Consider the following 22,483-nt stretch of genomic DNA (forward strand, 5'->3'; position numbering starts at 1 on the left):
ATTTCATGGGTATGGATCAGTACATTATATGCATATGATAGCTTCAAATGGATTATTTATTTTTTTATTTTTTTGCAGCCAATTTCCAATGAAAAGATGGCAAAATTTACATAGGTCCCAACCACAAAGGGTGGCCAAAAAAATAATAATAATAATAAAAAAAATAAATAACCAGAGAGGGTGAGACCTTCTCGAGTCAAGGACCCAAGTAAACAACAAATTTTGTGATCGGTTTTTATTCTAATTAACATTAATTAGGACTGTTTTAAGAGTGTATTTTATTTTATTACAAGAGCAATGACATACAACCCGAAAGAGAAAACACTAAAAGAAAAAAAGAAAAGGAAGAGTGCCCTTTTACATGGTATAAGTTATAATTAAAAGACAAAAAAAAAAAAGAAAGAAAAGAAATAGGAAAATAAAAAACAAGGTGCTTCTTTTTTCCCCTCGCAACTTGGAAACTAAAAACTCTCCCTTTTCTCCATTACCCAAATTATAAATCTGAATACATAACAGAACATTACTGAATTTCCTGTGTTTCTGTTTATTTTCTTTTGTCCTCTCCTTCTAATCTTGGAGAGTTGTTTTTTTTTTTTTTTTTAGTTATATCATATAACAGACACTCTTTCTTTTCCAAATCTGGAAAGTTTCGACATTTTTTATTTTTATTATAATTATAACTTAACACGTAAATAAAAATTTAAATAAAATTGATATATTTACTCGTGATTGTGGGGTTTTGATTCGTTGTGCTATGTAATCCCAACAATGTTAAAATTTCTCCTTAGAAATTATTTAAACTACAACGTGGCAGAACCTGATTGGTCGAATGATGAATCAAAGTGTGTAATACCCAGAGTAGCTCAACCCGCCAATAAAAAAACCCATAAACGAAATTTTTTTTTGTAAGAACTGAAGTAACAGAAAGAGAGAATAAGCGAAATGGTGAGAGAAAACACAAACATTCATTACCTTTCTTCACGATCTGTTATCTTTCTCATCAAAACCACTCCAATTCAAGGTCACAAACCCTAATCACACAATTCCACATTGTCAGATCTCAATTCCTCTCTATACAATTCTATACCACACATATACATATATTGTTGCTGTGTCTTTCTGTTTGTGTCTATGGCGTGCATAAAGGGCGTGAACAGATCGGCGTCGGTGGTTTTCGCGCCGGACGCGACGTACCTGGCGGCGGGGACGATGGCGGGGGCGGTGGATCTTTCCTTCAGTTCGTCGGCGAATCTTGAAATCTTCAAGCTCGATTTCCAGTCCGACGATCGTGAACTCCCATTAGTTGGTGCCTCGCCGAGTTCCGAGCGGTTCAATCGGTTAGCTTGGGGGAGGAATCCATCGGGCTCCGAGGAATTCTCACTCGGTCTAATCGCCGGTGGGCTTCTTGACGGCAATATTGGACTTTGGAATCCTCTCAGTCTGATCAAGTACTGATCTTGTTCTCACTGTGTTTCTATATCGACTCTTTAATTTGTTTGGAAATTTATCATATTGTGAATTGAATTTGGGCTGTTTGTGGTGTCATAGTTTGAGGGTTTGTACATTTATTTGATTGGAAGGAAGTATATATTTCTTGACCTTGCACTGATTCAATTAGATCGCAGATCTCCCACCCTCTTACTAAGAGACCATTTACCTGTCACATCACTCTGTTGCACAGCCTAGGACACCAAACCAGTTGAAATCCCAAGTTCTTCTGAAGCAAAAACTGGATGTCGGATTGAACATTGCTATGTCTTTTTGTTGTCATTTATCAATTTCTCTGTGTGCTTGTTTACTTTCGTAAAATGAATCTTCCATTTTTAGTTTTTTTCTTTTAGTTTTGGGTATTTTCAATTGGCGTATAGAGAAGTAGGGGATTTGATTTTTACTCAAGTATGGGTCGGTGTGTAACTTGATAGAAGAAAGCAGTATGTGGTACCTTGATATTATCTTATTGATTATTGGTTATATTTTTACTACAGGAATCATGGCTATGTGGTTTCTTTTTGTTAATTCCATTTGCTACAATAACTTGTTCCCTTCTTTTACTCTTAGGAACTTTACCTTTGCTATTGGACAACAACTGCTGTCACTTTGTTTTTTTTATTCTTCTTCTGTAGTTAGACGTGTCTATATTATACTGAAAGTGGCTATTCCATTAGGAGTATGGACATAATATGATATGGATATGTCGAGATGACAAATCTTAAAAATGTAGGGCATTGACATGATGAGAACATGTAACAAAATATATATATATTTTTTATGTTATAACAAACATTACTTCATGAAATTTATCTCTAATATTCTATGATTATGTGAAACTTTTGAATAATAAATTATATAGTCATAATCAAACTGGTCATATAAAGAAATTCATAACAAGGGCACAATATGTATATATACATACAAAAAAGAGAGGATGAGGAAACTGTTGATAAGTTTACCTATCTCCGAGATTCTTTTTTTACTATAATACCTTGTTCTGATTATATTGCACTATGTATCATTTGTTAATTTGATGAGTCCGTGTCTGCTTTAATACCCTATCATTTAATAAAAACTTTGTATAACTCCTTTTATTATTTTTTAAACACATCATCAAACTTTCTATAAGTTCTATATAAACCTTAATTTTACTTTTATTTTTAATCATTTTTCCATGCTAAAAGAAAGTCTTAATCCAAAATCATAGGTTTATAAGTCATATGTTAGCAAAAGGTCGAGAAATATCAGTCATTTTAAATTATATATATGTTAAAATTATGTTAGAAATTTATCTTGGAGTAAGTGTCAGTGTTCAACATTGATACAGATTCTCTTTGAATGTATTTGTAGTTCTTAGGTTATTATTGTTGTGCTATATTTTGTTATATATTCCATGTTTAAACTTTTAATGGCCTGTGGCTATTCTTTTCTTGAGACAAGGAGTGATGCATTGTACATTTAGCAACATTGGATATATGAGTCAGAACAGGTATCATAGGGATGAAAATATCCCTCGGGGGTAATATTTCGGTAATGACTTCTTGGTAGGTTGTTAAAATGAAAATTTCTTTAGTGAAAATTAATCAGAATGAATTCTGCCACTGCTGTCTTCTCTGATGGATGCTGTATCATCTTCTCAAGGAGGAAATAATATATGGTTTTTCTTATATTGCAGTAAATACTTTTTGGTGGGTTGTAAAAAAGGAAATTTCTCGAGTGTAAAATAATCTGAATAAATTGTCAATGCCAGCTTGTCTAGTGGATGCTTTATCATCTTCTTGAGGAGCAAACAATATATAATTTTTTCTTACTTTCATTTTCTCCTGATTGATTTCTTTTGATCTTTATTATTTCAGTGCTGAGGAAACTCAAAGCGCTCTTGTTGGACATCTTTCGAGGCATAGTGGGCCTGTAAGACCTCATGTTTTACCTTTTTATGTGCCTGTGGTTGTTGATGGTTCTTCCATTTATACAGGCATAGGAAGATAGTACAATGAGGTTGATCTAACATCATATCTACTTTTCAGGTACGTGGTCTAGAATTTAACTCTCAGTCTCACCATCTTGCTTCCGGGGCCGATGAAGGTGAAATTTGTATATGGGATGTGGCAAAACCAACAGAACCTACTCATTTTCCTCCTCTCAAGGTATATATCCATGTTCTGACATTCAATACACACAAAGTCACATTCCTCATCTTTAAAATTCTTACAACCAACATGTAGGAAATCAGTTTGTCTGATCACTAATATTTGTCATGAGTCAAGCTGTATTAATGCAAGTCTGTAATAAGAAAGAGAAGGTGGGATTCTAGGTTTTTCCCCTTCTTTCACCAATAACTTTTGTTTTCTTTGCTTGAAATTTTTGATTAATATAAGTGCAAATAAGAACTTATGGATGATATGTGAAAGATATTGGTCAAAGTCAAAAACCAAAACATTCGCCCCCCTCCCTGAAAATTTCAATTAATGTAAGTGCAAGTATGATGGAAATGTGAAAGACATTGGTCAAAGTAAAAAAGCATGGCAACACAGTCTCTCTTTCTCTGGCTCTCTCTATGTATACATATGTGTGTGTATCCTTCTCAACAAGTATACAACATACTTGCAATGGCTTTAGTGCTTTGGTTTGGAAGGTCAGTTGTACAGGTATGTCGGTCAGTGCCCTTTGTTAACACATAAGAGGAGCAATTTTGTTGGAGGGTGGTGTAAGGCTCCTTAATGTTCCAGTGGTTGTACTTCTTTTGTTGTTTTTTTTGGACAATTTGTGAGGGATTAAATCTTGACAGTTGGTTGCTATGATTAGTCAAGTTTAGATGGTTTTTAAAAAAAGTCAAAATTTAGGTCTTTCTTCAGTCTTCCCCTCCAAAGCACCACTCGTAACTGGGACCGGTTTTAGGTGATGGTCTTTTGTTATACATAAATTACGTTGTCAAACACATTTAATTGAAGAATCACTTAATTTATTCACTTTTAAGTACTTAATAGGGTTATAAATAGCACCTTATGTATTTTATTGAATTTTTTTTATTAATGGTGTGTAAGATATGTATAGTAAGCCTTAGGTACTTGGATAAGCTGTGTGTAGTATGCAGACATGATTATTGAATCATAGTTTTAAAATACATTAGTGTAAGGCAAAACTACACCCCTCACCAGGTATGGTGTGAGTCTTGAATCTTTGAGCTTTTCAAGACTTTAACATTTTAAATGTTGAGAACAGTGGGTTATTACAATTTTACAAAGGGTCAGAAATGGGGTAAATTCCTCGGGGAAAAAAAATAATTAGAAATTTTTTATATCTGGAATAATTAGGGTACATCTTTAATTCATGGTATGACCACAACATGCTTGGGCCTTCGCCTATTTCCTTCTTTGATTGAAGAGGATGCAATGAGTCCATCATATACCTACAAAATTTGAAGCTTCCTCCATTCTCATGCATGCTAGTAGGGAAGATGAAAGATTCACAATTGTATAGAAGAACTTATTTGTTTTCGTAAGAGTCCTCTTAAGGGTTTAAAATTCCAGTATAGCATTCAGGCATCTGACCAGTAGTTAATTTATCTATATCAATGGGTTCCATTTATTTGGATTTGCAAAAGCAGAAGCCTGTTGAAGGAAAGAGTAACTAATTTTTCCATTCCCCTAGTTGTTCTATATCGATCCGTTTAAGTTAAGGATTTTCCTCCTCTCTTTTTTTAATATAATAATTTAAAATTTCCATTAAAGGACTCCATGGCCAATCGTGAGAAGTGTATAAACAAATAGGAGGCACAATAGGCATTTGAACTGTTGCTTTTGAATGCCTGAGATCTAGGCAAAATAGGCATTTGAACTGTTGCTTTTGAATGCCTGAGATCTAGGCACAATAGGCATTTGAACTGTTGTGTTTGTCCGATTTGGGAATGTCTTGCTTCAAGATGTGCCTCAAGGTGGTGTAGAATGCCTTAAACATTGTAGTTATTGAACTAGAATGCCGTAAAACATTGTAGTTATTGAACGAAAATATATAGATAATTTGGCTGTCTTAAAATTTGTACAAAATTTTCTATTTTTATGTCATTTATTAAAAAATGATGGACATGTGGGTTAAGTCTTCAAACTTCACAGATGAGTCAACATATGATTTGATATGATCTTTTGATGTGACTACTTTTTGGCGGTCCAATCAATTTGAAATAATACTATCTGTTGGATTTAGATATGAAGTAATTTTAGATACATGTGATTCTATCCAATTATGTGAACATATATACATTATAACAGGGCATAATATAATGTAGTATAATATATAGTATCTGATGATTCCAGTAGAGTTGGATGGGATCTGATTATTAAAATGGGATGGGATTAAAATATTGTCCGAGTGGATTAGGTTCGAATATACCTTGAGGCTTGATCTGCTCCAAATTTGAGCATTATATGAGCTTTAGTGGCATCTGCTCGTGTGCTTTTTTCTTGTCACTGCTTTACGTTCTTACACAGTAGTTCAGTTAATTGTCAGACTTTTGTTATATTTCTACTTTGTAAAGGCATCTTATGTTTTGAAGTTGTGCTCCAAATTTAATCGAATTCTTCAAGTCTATATGGGATTTATAACTCTCTCTGTCTCTCCCTCTCTTTCTCCCTCCCTCTCTCTCGCTGTCTTGGTGGTTTCCATTCTTCCATTTCAATGTTCAAAATCTATTTGTGGCATCCGACATAGTTCACGAGATCTTTATGCAGGGTAATGGATCTGCTACTCAAGGTGAAATTTCATTTTTATCTTGGAATAGCAAGGTTCAACACATATTGGCGTCCACTTCGTATAATGGGACAATAGGTGCGTATGGAATATATCCAGTTTTTTTGTTTGTTTCTCTAATTTTTATTCTTGGATTTATATATGTTTAATTTTGTCACTTGTTAAAAGAATATTTTCTCTATATTCAGTGATTTGGGACCTAAAGAAGCAAAAGCCAGTGATAAGGTAAAATTTCTGCAGTTGAATGCGAAGTGTGTTGGTCGTTTTTGAATCGAAAAGTCAAAACACTCTGTTTTCCTCATTTACTAACCTGAACTTGCAAACTTATCAGTTTCTCAGATTCACATAGGAGGAGGTGCTCTGTTTTGCAGTGGAATCCTGATGTTGCCACTCAGCTTATAGTTGCTTCTGATGAAGATAGTTCACCTTCACTTAGAGTAAGGATTTTGGTTCCCTTTCCTTTTTAATCTTATAGATGTGAAATGTCTTATGCACGTAATTTCCTTTTATGTTTGCATGCAGCTTTGGGACATGAGGAATACAATATCACCAGTCAAAGAGTTTGTGGGGCACACTAAAGGTACACCAGTGAGCAAATAAATAATTTATATTCTGTATATTTACAAATTGCTGCTATTTAGAGTTGCCTTCCATTTTCACTTTTTTTGAGACAATTTTCATTTTTTCGTTGCTAAAACTTGCACAAATCAATTATAATGTTGTATTGGCTGAAGTTCAACCCAGTGGCTTTATCTTTGTGATAACTATATCTGAATTTGTGTTTTAGATTGATTTGAGTTTCCATTATCTTCCACAAATAATAGCGTTTTTAAAAACCATCAAACATTTAAAATTTCCCATTATTTCTTTATTTTATGCTATGCTTTTCAATTGTTATGGGTATTCATATTATATAGTATAGAAACATATTATTTTTCAATGGTTTATGCTCTTTCTGATGCTTGCTTGTAAGTTTAAGCAGAAGCCTTAGCTTCTAGCCTAGATTGTATGTAATGCAGATTTTTTTTTTGTTTCTTTTTTATGCTGTACTCTAGATGTTTCAATCTTATGCCGAAGCTTTATCTTCTAGGTTAGGTTTTCTACAGGGACAATTTCTTATATTTGGTTAATGATTTTCAGTTCTTAGATCCTTTACAATCTATTTCTAGTCTTTTTAATGTGGACATGTTCATTATGTTCTTTTTTTAATCTGTGGTTTCCCACATATCTTGCACCAGGTGTAATTGCAATGTCATGGTGTCCCAATGACAGCTCGTTTTTGCTAACCTGTGCCAAAGACAATCGTACCATCTGCTGGGACACAGTTTCTGGAGAGGTAGATATTCATGTGAATAGGCTTCAGTTTTCTTTCCTTGATTGTGTTATTTTTGTTCTGAAACTTTTTCTTTTCTGTGCGCATGCATGTTTCTCTCTTTCTTTGTTTTTTATATATTTATTTATTATTTTTTTCCCCCCCTTCATTTTCTTTATTATTTTAGGGTCTGGAGGGTCGGGGAACCATGATCTATCCTACTTCTACTTCCAGATATGTTGACTTTGTTTTTGATGCTTGATTCTGTGCAGATTGTCTCTGAATTGCCTGCAGGAACTAACTGGAATTTTGATGTGCACTGGTACCCAAAGATACCAGGGGTTATATCAGCATCTTCATTTGATGGAAAAATTGGCATTTATAATATTGAGGTAAGTTCATGTTGCATGTTAATATGTATTTGTAGAATGGTTTATTTGGTAAGTTCATGTAGCATGGTTTTATTTCTTTTATGAGTAATGGAAAATTAAGTTGGGGGGTTGTTCATTGTCGCACTTTCTTTTCTTTCAATTCTTTAAATCTCCTATATATATATATTTGACATGCAATACCGAGTCAACAAATTGAGCAGGTCTACGAAAAGTTCTTACATAAATAGGACATGAGTACTCTTGAATCTTGACTTATCTCAATTCCTCAACCGTCAGCACCTTATTGAAATGATTATTTTTAACATGATTTAGTATTTATTAATTACTAATGGAATAACAGGATGCATCACAATGTAAAACAGAGATTACGGATTTTATTTGTATGATTTTTGTGACAATGTAGAATATGCGCAAAAATCAGGACATGAGTACTCTTGAATCTTGACTTGTCTCAACTCCTCAACCGTCAGCACCTTATCGAAATTATTATTTTTAACATGATTTAGTATTTATTAATTACTAATGGAATAACATAGATGCATCACAATGTAAAACAGAGATTACAGATTTTATTTGTATAATTTTTGTGACAATGTAGAATATGCACACTCAGATTCATATTCCTCCGATTTTATTGCAAGAACCCCTAGGTGTAGGAGTAGTGGACATTGGAGATGTTGGAGTAGTGGAAGATGATTTTTTATTTTATTTTATTTTTGGGTGTCTTCTATGGAGTGCTTGGATAGAAAGGAATCACAGTTTCTTTGGGGACATTCTATCATCGTCTCACAAGTTGAATAGGGTCCTTTTGAGTCCCTTTTTAAAATTTTCTGTTCCTTTTGACTCGAGGTTGCTTATTTGGTCTTATTTGGCTCACTCTCGTAAACTTCACCTGTACCTGGGATATGCACTCTCTTTTTGTTACTGTTTAATGAAAATGTACACTACCCAAAAAACATGTGTGATCATTTAATATTTCTTGCAATTTATTCATTATTGTCATCATCGTTTTTGTCATTTTTTATCAACATTATTAGTTTTCCAACTTTAACATGGCGAATGCATTTTAGTCTGACTGGTCAAGTGGATTTTATGAGTCATATTTTTGTTATTTTGTTTTAGATTTACTGATGGAGAACCGTACATGGACCGAAAGCTTGAAGTGCATGTGTGTCGCCTCTACCATTGGAGACGTGGCTAAGATAGATAATTAGGGTTGATTTTCATTTAATGTTATTATTCTTTTAGTATTTTTTATTTTAGGGATGTTTTGGTCACTTAGTATTTTAAGGTTTTATATATGGTAGTAGGATTTGATTAGGATTTTCCTTGATGCCTATTCATATGTGGGATGAGAACATTGTTAAGGCACCTTTTTATGATTATTGAATTGAATATTGAGTGATTACAGATTTTTATTCCCCCTCATTTTTCTTCTTCTCTAGTTCTCTTCTCTCTTATACTCCTTGAATTTTGATATTGAAATGCCCCTACCCGTCCTGCATCAGTTTTGGTATCAGAGCAAAGATCCATAGTATTCAACAGCAATCAATATGTATTGTTCATCAAGAACACCAATCACCCATATCCAATCAAACCGTAGCCTTTATCATCACCCACCTAACCCAGAACCCCATCACTGCTGCCCCACCATTACCAAAACCCAACAAACACTAGTTGTCATCTTTCTCTGCCCGCTGCAACAGCCCACACTCCAACCCAAAATCCTCCATCGTTAGATCAACCCCATCATCTCCACCACAAACACAGTTACCCACCACCCAATGACCGTAGCTGCCACTGCCACCATTTACAACAGGCCCAAGCCAAACGAAGCCCTACTTAACCACTGCCATCAGAACCGTTCACCATACATCAAAGCCCCAACCCGATCAACAAATACCCATCTCACCATATCCAAGCCGCAAGCCCGCAAGTCCAATCGCAATCCAAACCCAAAACCCGAACACCAATGCAACCCGAACCCACAACCCATCTCTCTTTTATATTTGGAACCAAAGCCAACAGCCATTGTTGGAAACCATTTGTGGTTTGCCATCAAAGCAACCTTGCTGCAAATTCATAGTCTATTATTGCTCCACAGCATCGTTCCCAGAACTTCTTTTGCCATCGTCGCCGGGATCCTCACCTCTCCAAACCTTCGTTATCGAAGCATCTCTTGCCGTCATCGGAATTTCTCATCATCATCAATCGTTGACAGATTGTCACCATCCCGTCGTTATTGGGAACTTCTCTAGTCGTCGCCATCATCTGGTCAGCTCGTCATCCTCGTAAGAACCTCCACTGGTTGTTGCTGGGAGGTCAAGGTTCGATTGCAAGTTGTGGGTCCGCCTGTTGTTTTGCAAAAGGAAGAGCAGAGATATATATAAAAGAAGTCACATTGGGACTGTTTGTTTACAAGTACAGGGCTAACCTAGTTATGGAACTAACCCAGAACTGAACCGTTCTCCAGCTAATCACTTTAGTAGAAAACCAGTCCAAGCTTGAACCAGTTCAGCAGCAACAACAACAACTAAAAAAAATAAAATAAAAATATAACAGAATTCTATTTCAGTTCACACAAACCACTTTCGGGTAATCTTCCACAATTGGGAGCTGCATTGGACTTTGGAAAAAAGGTACGTATACTTCAACTGAAAAATTGTGATTAGTACCTTATCTATTTGATTAGTCTAGAAATTTGCAAAAAGGTCCTAACTGAAACCATTTGATTAGTGAAGTAAACTATTTACATCAATCGCTATTTTATTTCTTTCTATTGCCATTTGCCTTTGATCTCACTACATCCACTCTTATTTTGTTATAACTGTTTTCACTTAATTTTTGCAACTAAATATTTGCAACCGGCGCATTAATTTTGGCATACCAATCTCATTGCATTTGGTTTTCTTAGTTGTGCATTGTGATAGTTATAATTTGGTTTTACTTATTTCAATTTAAGTCCTATATCAGCATTATCCCCAAACATTCTTATGTGTATACAATTCCATTAGGACACCATGACCATCACCAACCTTCTTTGAACTATCTCCACTGACCTAGAGAACATCATTTTATGTCCCAAATGGTTGTGTTCTATGCCAGGCAAGACTAAGATTGTTTAGCGCAGACCAAACTTCCTATCACACGAAAATTGTATTAACTGGTGTGAAGATGAAAGTGAGAGAAAGAGAATTGTCGAAAGGGAAGTGGTCCAACAACTCCTAAACATTGGAAATAGACTCTTTATGCTTCCATCTACTAATCCTGAACTCCTTAACCTACTTGATGAGTTACAGTTTCTTTTATGCAAAGTGGGACAAGATCCATCAACATTAATTCAACACGCAATCTCTCTGGAATAAATGTCTTACGTGCAAATAACTTACTCAAACACCCAGATATAGATGTCATGTGTTTGCTATCTGACCTAGGCACCTTTTAGCTTCCTATTCTATTGTCATGTGTTCCTACAGGTGGAGTTACATTTCCTTCAGCACCAGCATTAGTTCTTCTTCCTTCTCAGCTGCATTATATGGAATGGATTGAGGATATTTTTGACTATCAGAGTGATGCTTTTCATATTGGAGACATTAATTATTACCTTGTGCGATGGAAAGGCTATCCAGATTAAGATAATGTACATATGCATTTACTCTCTGGAGGAGAGTTCTTCTCAACCGGGAAGGACTGATGGAGAATCGGACATAGCCCGAAAGCTTGAAGTGCATGTGTCGCCTCTAATTGGAGACCTGGCAAAGATAGATAATTAGGGTTGATTTTCATTTTATATTATAACTATATTAGTATGTTTTGATTTTAGGGATGTTTTGGTAACTTAGTATTTTAGGGTTTTATTTATTTGATCAGGGTTTTCCTTGATGCCTATTTATATGTGGGATGATAACATTGTTAAGGCACCTTTTTATGATTATTGAATTCAATATTGAGTGATTACAGATTTTCCTTCCCCCTCATTCTTCTTCTTCTCCTCTCTCTTATTCTCCTTGAATTTTGATATCGAAGCGCCCCTACCCGTCCTGCATCATTTACATTTGATTTTTTCCTGTAGGGTTGCAGCAAATATGGTGTTGGAGAAGGTGATTTTGTTTCAGGTAATGTAGTTTCTAGATAATCCTAATGTTGTATTGTTTCAAAATGACTTGTTACTGTCCAACAGCAAGATTTAAGATCAGATATTCCACATCTGTCCATCCAACATGAATTTTTTATGTGCGATTTGTTTGCTTTTGGGTTTCAAACATTTATCGATCTGCAATTATCAGAGGAGTTTATGATGGGCCTACTTATGAGTTTTAGATAAATCTATTTATATAATGAGCTTAAAGCCTTAAATTGCATTAAGTCATATTTATATGCTCACATATTACACCCTGATTATCTTTTTATTGTAATAGTTCCATGTAGCTTTTTAGTAGTCAGTTCAATATTAACAAGAACCATATGGAAGATGTAATGTTGGTCAAATTATTTTCAGTGTAGGTGGCAAGTTCATTTATATAGTTTCGTGTATTGAGAGAGAAATTGTGGACACTATTGCCACTAGAATTAGGACTTGGTCTCTGAATTGGTATTTTACTAAAAAAATATGATATGTTGGACTCCTATTCAAATATGAAGGAGAATTTCCTTTAATAACTTATGGAGATGAGCATCGGGATATCGAAAAAAAAAAGAAAACTTTATTTATTTGGAAACCAGGAAAGGCAAATTACACATGACCTGATAAGAGACAGCCTAGTCTTCCTTAGGTCAAAAAATGATGGAGATCCAATTGAAATATTCTGGACAAGCAAGAGCCTGTCAGGAGTGCGTAAGTCAGATCTCTGAAGGACATTGAAGATTTCAGGTCAAAAGTTGTGCGAAAAGAACTAGTCTGCACACATCTATTAGAATTGGTATTTAGGATTATAAAAGTTGTCAAGATTATCAGTATTGAGTTCCACAAATTTAAAGTTGCCTAATCAAAGTACTCATTTTGTCACTCCTTACCAATCAGCCCTCTTATAAACTTTTATAAGTTTTCAGCTAATTTTTTGCATGTTTTTTTACTTTTAATCAGTGGTGGTTCTTTTCCCCCCTTTTAATTTACTTGTTTCGATCTTTGTTCTCACATTCTATCCATTCTATGCAGTACCTTTGAGAGCCCCAAAATGGTACAAACGTAAAGCAGGAGTCTCTTTTGGTTTTGGAGGCAAGCTTGTTTCATTTTGCTCCACAAATGCTCCAGCTGTAACTTCAGAGGTATGCTTAGTGGGTTCTGTTTTAATTGGTTCTCGTTTTCTTTTAATTGGTTCTCATTTCATGGCATTTTCTGTTCCTCTTTGTTCCAGGTCTTTGTGCATAACTTAGTTACAGAACACAGTTTAGTGAGTCGCTCCTCTGAATTTAAAGCAGCGATACAAAACGGAGAGAGATCTTCGCTGAAGCTTTTATGTGATAAAAAATCTGAAGAGTCCATGTATGTTTCTGTGCAAAGGAATAAATTTATTTCTTTTCTCCTTAATTTAAGTGCTGAACTGATCCATTACTTGAAATATGTGGTTTTCATTGAATTGCCTGAGCAGATTGGAGGATGAACGAGAAACATGGGATTTATTGAAGGTTATGTTTGAGGATGATGGAACAGCAAGGACAAAGCTGCTTAACCACCTTGGTTTCAGTCTACCTACTGAAGGAAAAGATACTGTAGAAGACATATCTCAGGAATTAAGTGGTCTTGGCCCCAAAGAAATGCTAGCTGATCAAGAAGGACATGTGGGGAACAAAGAAACCACTCTCTTCCCTTCTGATAATGGAGAGGATTTCTTTAACAATCTTCCAAGTCCTAAGGCTGATACACCTCTGTCGACTTCTGGGGACAACTTTGTTGTTGGAGCCTCTGTTCCTGATGGGGAAGAAATGCAACAAGAAACGAATGTACAAAAGGAGAGTGTTGAGTCTACTGACCCATCATTTGATGACGCCATTCAAAGAACTTTGGTTGTTGGGGACTACAAGGGGGCAGTTGAAAAGTGCATTTCTGCAAAGAAAATGGCCGATGCTTTAGTTATTTCTCATCTTGGTGGCTCTTTCTTGTGGGAGAGTACGCGTGATCAGTACCTCAAGATGACCCATTCTCCTTATCTTAAGGTAGTAAAAATTTCATTCCGTTTTTTTTTGGAAGCAGTTTACCTCTTAAGCAGTTCACCCATTCTCCTTAAGAAGCTGTGTTGTTCTTTTTCTAATTTCAAGTAATGATATGGTTTCATATGATGAATTAAGATTTTTTCTCCTCTACTTATACTAACTATGGGATGACTACTGTTTGTTTTGAGAATTTCTATCATTTCATTTCCACCTCCAGGTTGTTTCTGCGATGTTGAACAATGACCTTATAAGCCTTGTCAACATTAGGCCCCTGAAATCCTGGAAAGAAACACTTGCTCTCCTCTGCACTGTAAGTTTCTCAAAATTTAGGGATCAGGATATTACTGTATGACACTGCATTGTCATGATTGTTTTCATTCTTCGATTATATTTGGAAATCTATATGTATATGAAAGGAATGCAAATATTGTTACAGGAAATTTCGGGCAATCTCTCCACTGTCTGTCCCTTGTGCAATTTTTTTATTTGAAATTTTAACAACTCTATTTCCTGATTTTGCATGATAATGCCCGAGATATAAAAACCCCAAAATCTGATGATGGAACTAAAGCAGTACATATCTGGTACCCCATATCTGCTGAAAGGGGCAGACTTAGTAAATGTCACTCATTTCCTCCCCCCCTTCCTTTTTGTTGTGTGTTTTGGGGGGTAATATATTTCTCTTTTTTACAATATAAGATCTAAGATAAGATTATTTGTAAATAGAAACTATTTCATAATCCATTTAGTGCTTAAATGAGCAGGGGATATGTGTTATATTTGGGTCTTATGACCATTCCCTCTAAATGTGGGCTTCTAAAAGTGAGGCAAAAATATCCAAAATTGAAGTTCTTTATAAGTTTTGGGGTGGGGCCTCGGAGTTTCACATGTTGAATCATTTTTTCTGTTTTCATGTTCACCATTTATAGGGAACTCGTTTTTTAGGGGTTTACAAAGTTTTGGGGGTCCTTTGGCTGTCACTGTCTCATTTTAGTTCCACCCCTATCTGCTGCAATCACTTGCTGCAAATGCTGTAGAAATTTTTGCTCTTCAGAGTGAATTCTTAATCAAAATTTTCTAGAACGCTCAACCCTTGATTATAATTATGAAGTCAAGAAATCCCTCTTGTCACGAAAGACTCAGCGCCCCTCTTCATTTGTTGTGGTCATGGTGCCTTTGCCAGAACTAATGCAGACCAAAAGCAGGCCCAATAATTTTTTACTTGGATAAGTGTATATATGTATGTGTATGTATATATATATATATATATATATGTATGTATTTATTTATTTGTATTAAAATCATTTTTGGTTACCATTATTCTATACATGGAAGTGAAAGATAATGAACTTGAGATTGTGGCATTTATAACATTGTTTCTTTTCTCATTATTCTTATCATTGCCATACAAACAGTTTGCACAGAGAGAGGATTGGACTTTGCTTTGTGACACACTTGCTTCTAGACTCATGGGTGCTGGCAATACGCTAGCTGCAACTTTATGTTATATATGTGCTGGAAATATCGATAGAACAGTGGAAATTTGGTCACGGAGTCTGGCAGAGCATGAGGGAAAATCTTATGTTGATCTTGTCCAGGTTATTGTCCTACCTTTGAATTTTATTGGAAATATACTTTTCAAGTCAAGGATGTGACAAGATTTATTAATTTCTCATTAGGATTTAATGGAAAAGACTATAGTCCTTGCGTTGGCAACCGGGCAGAAGCGATTTAGCACTTCTTTGTGCAAGCTTGTTGAGAATTATGCTGAAATATTAGTAAGTCAAGGGCTTTTAACTACAGCTATGGAATACTTAAAGCTTATGGGGACTGAGGAATTGTCTCCTGAACTCATGATCTTACAGGATCGTATTGCTCGTTCAGCAGAACCGGGTATGTTTCTCTAGTAAAAACTTATTTGCAGTTTTTATGTGCCTTTTTCTAATTAGTTTGCTGATGATTTGGAGATATTCCTCGTATTCCTTGAAGAAACTCTTTGGTTTATTTCAGGATTTACGCATTGGGCACTCTTGTTTCTTTCAATATATATGAAAATACATTAATGCTAATGGATTGAAAACAACTCTTCAGATCAGAAACTAGTTGTTCCAAATGTTCTTGGAAATTCTAGTCCCCATTGGACCATATGTATCCATTTGCATTAGGATCCCGATTCATGCCTATTGTTAATGAAGTTGATTAGTTTGACCGTTGAATTATATCATTTTCTGGAATTGACCTTGTCCAATTTGTAATCGATCTAAAATTGATCTGCAGTATATTTTGTTATTTTGATGCTCCTTTGTTTATACTAGACAATACAGCTGATACATGGTTTCTGATACATGGTTTTGCATGCCTTCTAAAAGCATGACCATGAGTAGTTACTTGCATTTACAGCCGATACATGGTTTTGCATGCCTTCTTAAAGCATGACCATGAGTAGTTACTTGCATGTGCATGTGTACGTGTGATGGCACAATCTGATACTTGAACATCCTTCCTCTCACAAATCCCTGACCACGTTCTAAATTTTCATTTTATAGTCACTGTCAAGTGGTGAGTGAAGCAGGTTTACGAGTGTCACCTAATTGGATGTAGATATTGTGGCTGTGATTTTCTCTTAGGCATGTTCAACTAACTAAAAAGGTCGCTGTATTAGAATTTCAAAATCAGGTTTCCACAATAAATTTTTTAATGATATTTATGTGGATATTACTCATCGTGTAGTCAGGATCTACATGGTAGTGATGAATATTTTAACGTTGGGATTTCAAAATATTTTGAAGGGCTTCAAGGTTGACATAAATATTCTTCATTTGTCTTCCTGCTTTTTTGTATTATTGGGTATCTTTGGAATCTTATTCAGGGGAGAGAGAATCTACAGAACTCCAAATGAAAACCATTTCTTCCACATGTTTGTACGTGCTTAGAGAATCTTTCATTTTAGAATTGAAAGTTTTTGTGCATCGACCTTTGAGGTAGGTCTCCTATTTATGTTTGGATTTTTAACTTCTAAATAGAGGGCCAATAAGAGAAAATGGACATGAATTAATCGTACCATATGGAATCATTGTTCCTGAATTGGTGATCTTAAAGGTATTGGCACTAGAATGAATTTGGAGTATAGTCAATTAGTCATTGTGATAAGGTCTATTTTGGCAGTTATATGATATCTGATTGAAACTCAGGAAAATGTTGCCTACTTTTTATAAGTTTTGAAAGTCATTAGAAAGTTTCTAATGGGGAAAAAAAAAAATTCTTAGATCAATGAAAGAAATGGAGTTAATGGTAATTGCGTGAACTTTTTTGAAGAAGATTGTGATGATTGTGTGTAAGAAACTAGTAATGTTTATATTATTAAATATTTTCCATTAAGTTTGCTTAAAAGCATACTTATCAAAACAAATGTTTGCTTAAAAGCGTATGTCTGCTAATATGATCAAAATGGTTGGTGCATATGGTGAGCGAGTAATAGGAAGTTGATATTATTAATGGAAGTTTTTGATAAATGCTAGAAAGCATCTTAGAGAGGTAGTGAATATGACAAGCGCCTTACCTATTAGACGGCATTATTACATTATCGAAGAAGAAGAATATTCATTCTATGTTTTCACGATTTAGTTTTGGTTTCTATGTTTGCAATTAGAAAACAAAAGATGATATAAATTTAAGATTAAATCTTGAGTTGTGGATTATAAATACCTCCAAATCAAAATTAAATGTAATATTATTACCACTTTAAATATGTATACAATCAATTTAGTTTTGGTTTCTATGTTTGCAATTAGGAAACAAAAGATGATATAAATTTAAGGTAAACTCTTGAGTTGTGGATTATAAATACCTCCAAATCAAAATTAAATGTTTTTTGATAAGATCAACAAGGGCAGAATATTACTTCTTATTTTCAGTGTGTCCATCATATGTCCTTATAGGATCCAGAAGTTGCCTGTTCATTTTTTTGTAATATGTTGCATGCTGGTAATCCTTATATAATAGTATTGTATCTATGATGATGATTTTTTCCCCACTGATAATAAGTTTCTGTACCACCTATTGTGGGTGAGCTTTGTGTTCCCAGAAATTTTAGCCGGCTTATGATTCTTTCTCTCTCGCAGAAAAAGAAGAGCCCAGGTCTGTGGCTTTTGAAAACTCTCAATCACAAACAGGATCTGTATATGGTGCTGAACAATCCAGTCTTGGTGCTTCTCAAAATTATTATCAGGTTCTTTTGTTTTGCATCTCTTCAATATGTGATATATTTGTATTGCAGTTTCTTTTAATTGCTGCTTTAGTATTAAAGTTTTTTTTTTTTTTTGTTTTCATTTTTTATGCTGTCTTCTGCTTAGGAAACAGCACCATTGTTACCGCAGCAAAATGTTCCTAGCAGTCCTTATAGTGAAAATTACCAACAGTCTTTTGGTTCTTATGGGCGAGGATTTGGTGCTCCTGCACCATATCAGTCTGCACCGCAGCCTCAAATATTTCTTCCGTCCCAGCCACCTCAAGTACATCAGGTATTTGCATCATTGGTCTATTCGCCTTGGGAGTTAATTAACTAGGTCATACTTGCTTAGTTACATCAGCAGTAATAATAATAATGTTTTGCTCTTTGTTTTTAGTGGCGACTGTCTTACATAATTCAGAAGCATTGCTCTTTTTCATCTTCAACTAGCTGGCTTTGCGAAAATATGTTTTTATTTCCATTCTTGCGGCTTCGTACAAGTGATGTTTATCAATTATAGTCACTCTCTTGGAATTTGCTTGGTTATAAATCTGTTATCAAAAGCATTGTTCCTTTTCATAGTTAACTACCCAGCCATCCTGAGAGAGATTTTTTTAGTGTTTCGGCTGTGTAGAAGTTCAATTATAGTTGCTCTTTCTGAAGTAGTTTTGGTTTTTGATCTTTCAGCTAGAAGCAGTGTTCTTTTTCATGTTTAACGTATACATTATGTCTTTAATTGATACTCTAGCTGGAATTTCTTGCCTTCTGATATTGCAATTGTGTGAACTTGTCTCGCATCCCCTTTTCTTCACATTTTTATATTACAAGATAGTATATGAAAAATACCGCCTTCAAAGATTGTTTCCCATAATGAACTAAGATTCTTTCCCCTTTTCCTTCTAGCCAACTTTTGCTCCACCTCCCGTTGCTGCTCAGCCTGCAGCAAAACCATTCATTCCTGCAACTCCTGCTGCGTTGAGAAATGTGGAGCAATATCAGCAGCCCACGTTGGGTTCTCAGTTATATCCTGTATGTATATGCACTTCATTTTTAAGTGAAATATTTAAAATCTGAATGATATAATAGAACTTCCCTTCTTTGTTTCAGGGGACTGCTAACCATAGTTATCAAGCTGGGAATCCTGGTGGTGGTTCACTTGACCCATTATCTTCTCAACCAGGTCCACCTCCTGGGCATAAGATGCCTCAGGTTGTGGCTTCCACCCCATCAACTAGGGGATTTATGCCAATTACTAACTCAGGGATTAAAAATCCTGGAATGGGTCCAATGCAACCGCCAAGTGCTACTCAGCCAGCATCAGTACAACGAGCCATAACTTCTGCAGCTCCCTTGCTTACAGTACAGACAGCGGATACTTCCAATGTACCTGGTAATCTCTCTCTCTCTCTGCCTTTCAAAATTAATTTATGAGAGTTGCAATTGTAGTTGGGTGAAAAAGATCTGAAGCTCCTTATTTTGTGTGGTTGGCAATATCCGATTCATAAATATCCAATATGACAAACATGGACCAGTTAGTGGGTTAGGGATTTGATGAAAACATTTGTTTCAGTGACGTGTAATTTAGTCATTGAAAAATTAAAGCAACGCATTCAAATCTATGTTTGATGAGCAGCCACTTTGTGCAATTAATGCCAAAGAATAAGTCTGTTTCTAATCAACCGTCATAGCACCCTCGATTAACGGGGACCATGAGTAAGGACCCGTTTATTTAAATTTATGTTTGATAATATAATCGATTTTAGGGATTCAAAGTTCTCTTTCCACTAATGAAGTTACACCTAAGACTGAAAGATAAAAAAGCCTGTGTTAAGGTCTAGGTGTATGACAACAGTGCTATGCGACTGGCGTTGGATCCCGTAATGGTGTAGTGCTTATTGATTGTAATCCTGGCAAAGTAATTGCTAACATTAGAGTATATTTTTATATATTGTAGAATGCTGGACACCCAAAATGATGCTTTGATGCCCTTCATGGCATCAACCTCTTGTTCAAAGATAGCTGATCGGAGGATTTTTTTGGGACTATTGCCTGAAAAGCAATTTTAAAAGACTTGGTTGTTGGGAAGAATGTGGGTTGTAGTTTGAGGACTACTAAAATAAGCTAAGCCATCGACACCTATACTGCTCTGACCAATGAATTTCATAGTACAATATGTTTTGGTTGTTAAGTAAAGAGACAAGGGTGGGGCTCGGACTCCTAAAGGGTGGTCTTGAAGCCACCCTTGTTGTCCCCTTGGGATCTCTCCCTCTCTCTTTGGTAAATTTACTAAATCATCTAATATTTCTTTACTAGTCGCTGGTCTGAGAAATGAATTTTTGTTGGTATTTTCTTTTCTTCTGTAAAATGCTGTTCTTTTGCATTTTTTCTATTTTTGTTTTTTATTCTAATGTTGTGTTATTTGTCTGAAAGCAGCCTATAGTGGTTTTGCTCATTTTGCAGTATCTAACCTATTTAGCTTTGTGCATTATGTGCTCCAGCGCATCAAAGGCCTGTTATTACAACTTTGACAAGACTTTTTAACGAGACTTCAGAAGCGCTGGGAGGTTCTCGTGCAAATCCATCTAAGAAGCGGGAAATAGAAGACAATTCACGGAAAATAGGTGCATTGTTTGGTAAACTTAATGGTGGGGACATATCAAAAAGTGCTGCTGAGAGGCTTGCTAACCTTTGTCAGGCTTTGGACAATGGTGATTTCAATGCTGCCCTCCAGGTCCAGGTAACGGTCCTGATAATTTAGAGAGGCAACTCTGATTGAGATGTGCAAATTCTTTTCATTCCTCCCCCTCTCTCTTTATTATTATTATTATTATGCTTTATAGATTGACATTTTTGTCCCTTTGTTGATTCTGCTTGGTACAGGTTCTTCTTACCACTTGTGACTGGGATGAATGCAACTTCTGGTTAGCGACTCTTAAACGAATGATCAAGACTAGGCAGAATATGAGATAAATTAGAAGGCTAGTATTCACCGACCATCTCTACCATGGTTTTTAGTTCTTACGCGTGGGGATATGTCAGGATGCCCCCTTTTTCGATGTACACAAGATTCGGCATCTCTAAATTGGATGGAAGGCTTTTGGTTGTGTGTTCTTTTACTCTCTGCCAGGGATGATCTCTCATCTGGCTCCCATTTCCATTCTTTTGAAAGCGGTTAGAGTAGATAGCGCGAAGGATATCAAAGGACTTTGCTGATTTTTTTTTTTCATTTACATTTGTAGTTCTAAGAAATAGAATTTGTTTTCATTTAGCATATTCTTTTGAAGTTGAGTCAGCAAGCTGCTTCTGAGTTCTGAGTAGTAGTTAGCATCTGAAACTTTCCTTCCCCCTGGTTTTGTATTTGCAGGCCAACACTTGTACTTTCATCAATTATCAATAAGATGAATTTTAGTTTTGTGATTGGCATCTTAATATTCTTTGTTTTGCCATTCAGCTTTTATGTTGTTTGTCTTTTTGGTAGGCTGAAAGAACGTCAAATTTTGATTTTTTTTTTTTTGTGTAAACCCACAGTAAAGAACCAGATTTATTTTTTTTGTAATTTTTAGGTGAGGAATGTATAGGACCACAGTTCCATGGAAAGAACACACAATTTCAGATAATCAAGAAGATAGATGATCTCCACTCAATAAACAAGAACAAGAAGATGGATAAATAATCTCCAATCTGGCAGGGACCCGCCCCGCATTGTTTAGGGCGGGATTGGGGATCCTTTTATGTAAATAGGGATGACGATGGGGATGATTTTTGAAAACCCGGCTGGGTTGGGGATAGGGTAAACCTGCCCTGTCTAGGCCCGTTTATGGTGTAAGTTTACAAAAATGTCCTTAAATATATGTTAAGGGTAAGTGTGTGTATATATATATATATATATAACATGTAAGAACAACTTTAAATTTTTTTTTTTTATTCCGTCTCTCATTAATTGAGGAGTCTCTTTCCCTTCACCTTTTTATATCTTTCTTTTACTTTTTACTTTCACCAATAGAGGATATATATTTTTTCTTTAACCTTTAGCCGGTTTAGGGGGTGGGGCAGGGGCGGGGATGGGGATGGGGTGAAAAAATTCACGGAAAATGGGGATGGGGAATGCGATCTCCTCTCGTTGCGGTTCCATCCCTACTTGTGACACAGAACTTCCCTAATTAT

At 35.5% G+C, this 22,483-nt stretch overlaps 1 protein-coding gene across 1 annotated transcript; it reads left to right on the forward strand.

Annotated features, from left to right (window-relative positions):
* The first annotated feature begins 881 nt into the window (after positions 1–881).
* Positions 882–21,748, forward strand: LOC132299377 (protein transport protein SEC31 homolog B-like). Its single transcript, XM_059795930.1, has 22 exons — positions 882–1,448; positions 3,348–3,402; positions 3,519–3,638; positions 6,219–6,315; positions 6,426–6,462; positions 6,569–6,674; positions 6,760–6,817; positions 7,476–7,573; positions 7,822–7,941; positions 12,014–12,056; positions 13,097–13,206; positions 13,296–13,423; positions 13,530–14,094; positions 14,309–14,401; positions 15,507–15,689; positions 15,771–15,984; positions 18,213–18,319; positions 18,444–18,611; positions 19,223–19,348; positions 19,427–19,709; positions 20,818–21,056; positions 21,200–21,748. The coding sequence occupies exons 1-22, from the start codon at positions 1,132–1,134 to the stop codon at positions 21,287–21,289; spliced, it is 3,357 nt and encodes a 1,118-aa protein (XP_059651913.1). The 5' UTR covers positions 882–1,131; the 3' UTR covers positions 21,290–21,748.
* The last annotated feature ends 735 nt before the right edge of the window (positions 21,749–22,483 follow it).

Source organism: Cornus florida, unplaced genomic scaffold (assembly GCF_030987335.1).
Source record: "Cornus florida cultivar Cherokee Brave unplaced genomic scaffold, ASM3098733v1 CherokeeBrave_3.0.0_Hap2_Chr03, whole genome shotgun sequence".
Classification (NCBI taxonomy): domain Eukaryota; kingdom Viridiplantae; phylum Streptophyta; class Magnoliopsida; order Cornales; family Cornaceae; genus Cornus; species Cornus florida.

Bases quoted from the DNA above. Each gene is read 5' to 3' on its own strand.
- LOC132299377 (XM_059795930.1), top strand. From the start codon at position 1,132: ATGGCGTGCATAAAGGGCGTGAACAGATCGGCGTCGGTGGTTTTCGCG. The intron at 14,402-15,506 runs GTAAGTTTCTCA...CCATACAAACAG, and splicing joins CACTTGCTCTCCTCTGCACT to TTTGCACAGAGAGAGGATTG. The intron at 15,690-15,770 runs GTTATTGTCCTA...ATTTCTCATTAG, and splicing joins CTTATGTTGATCTTGTCCAG to GATTTAATGGAAAAGACTAT.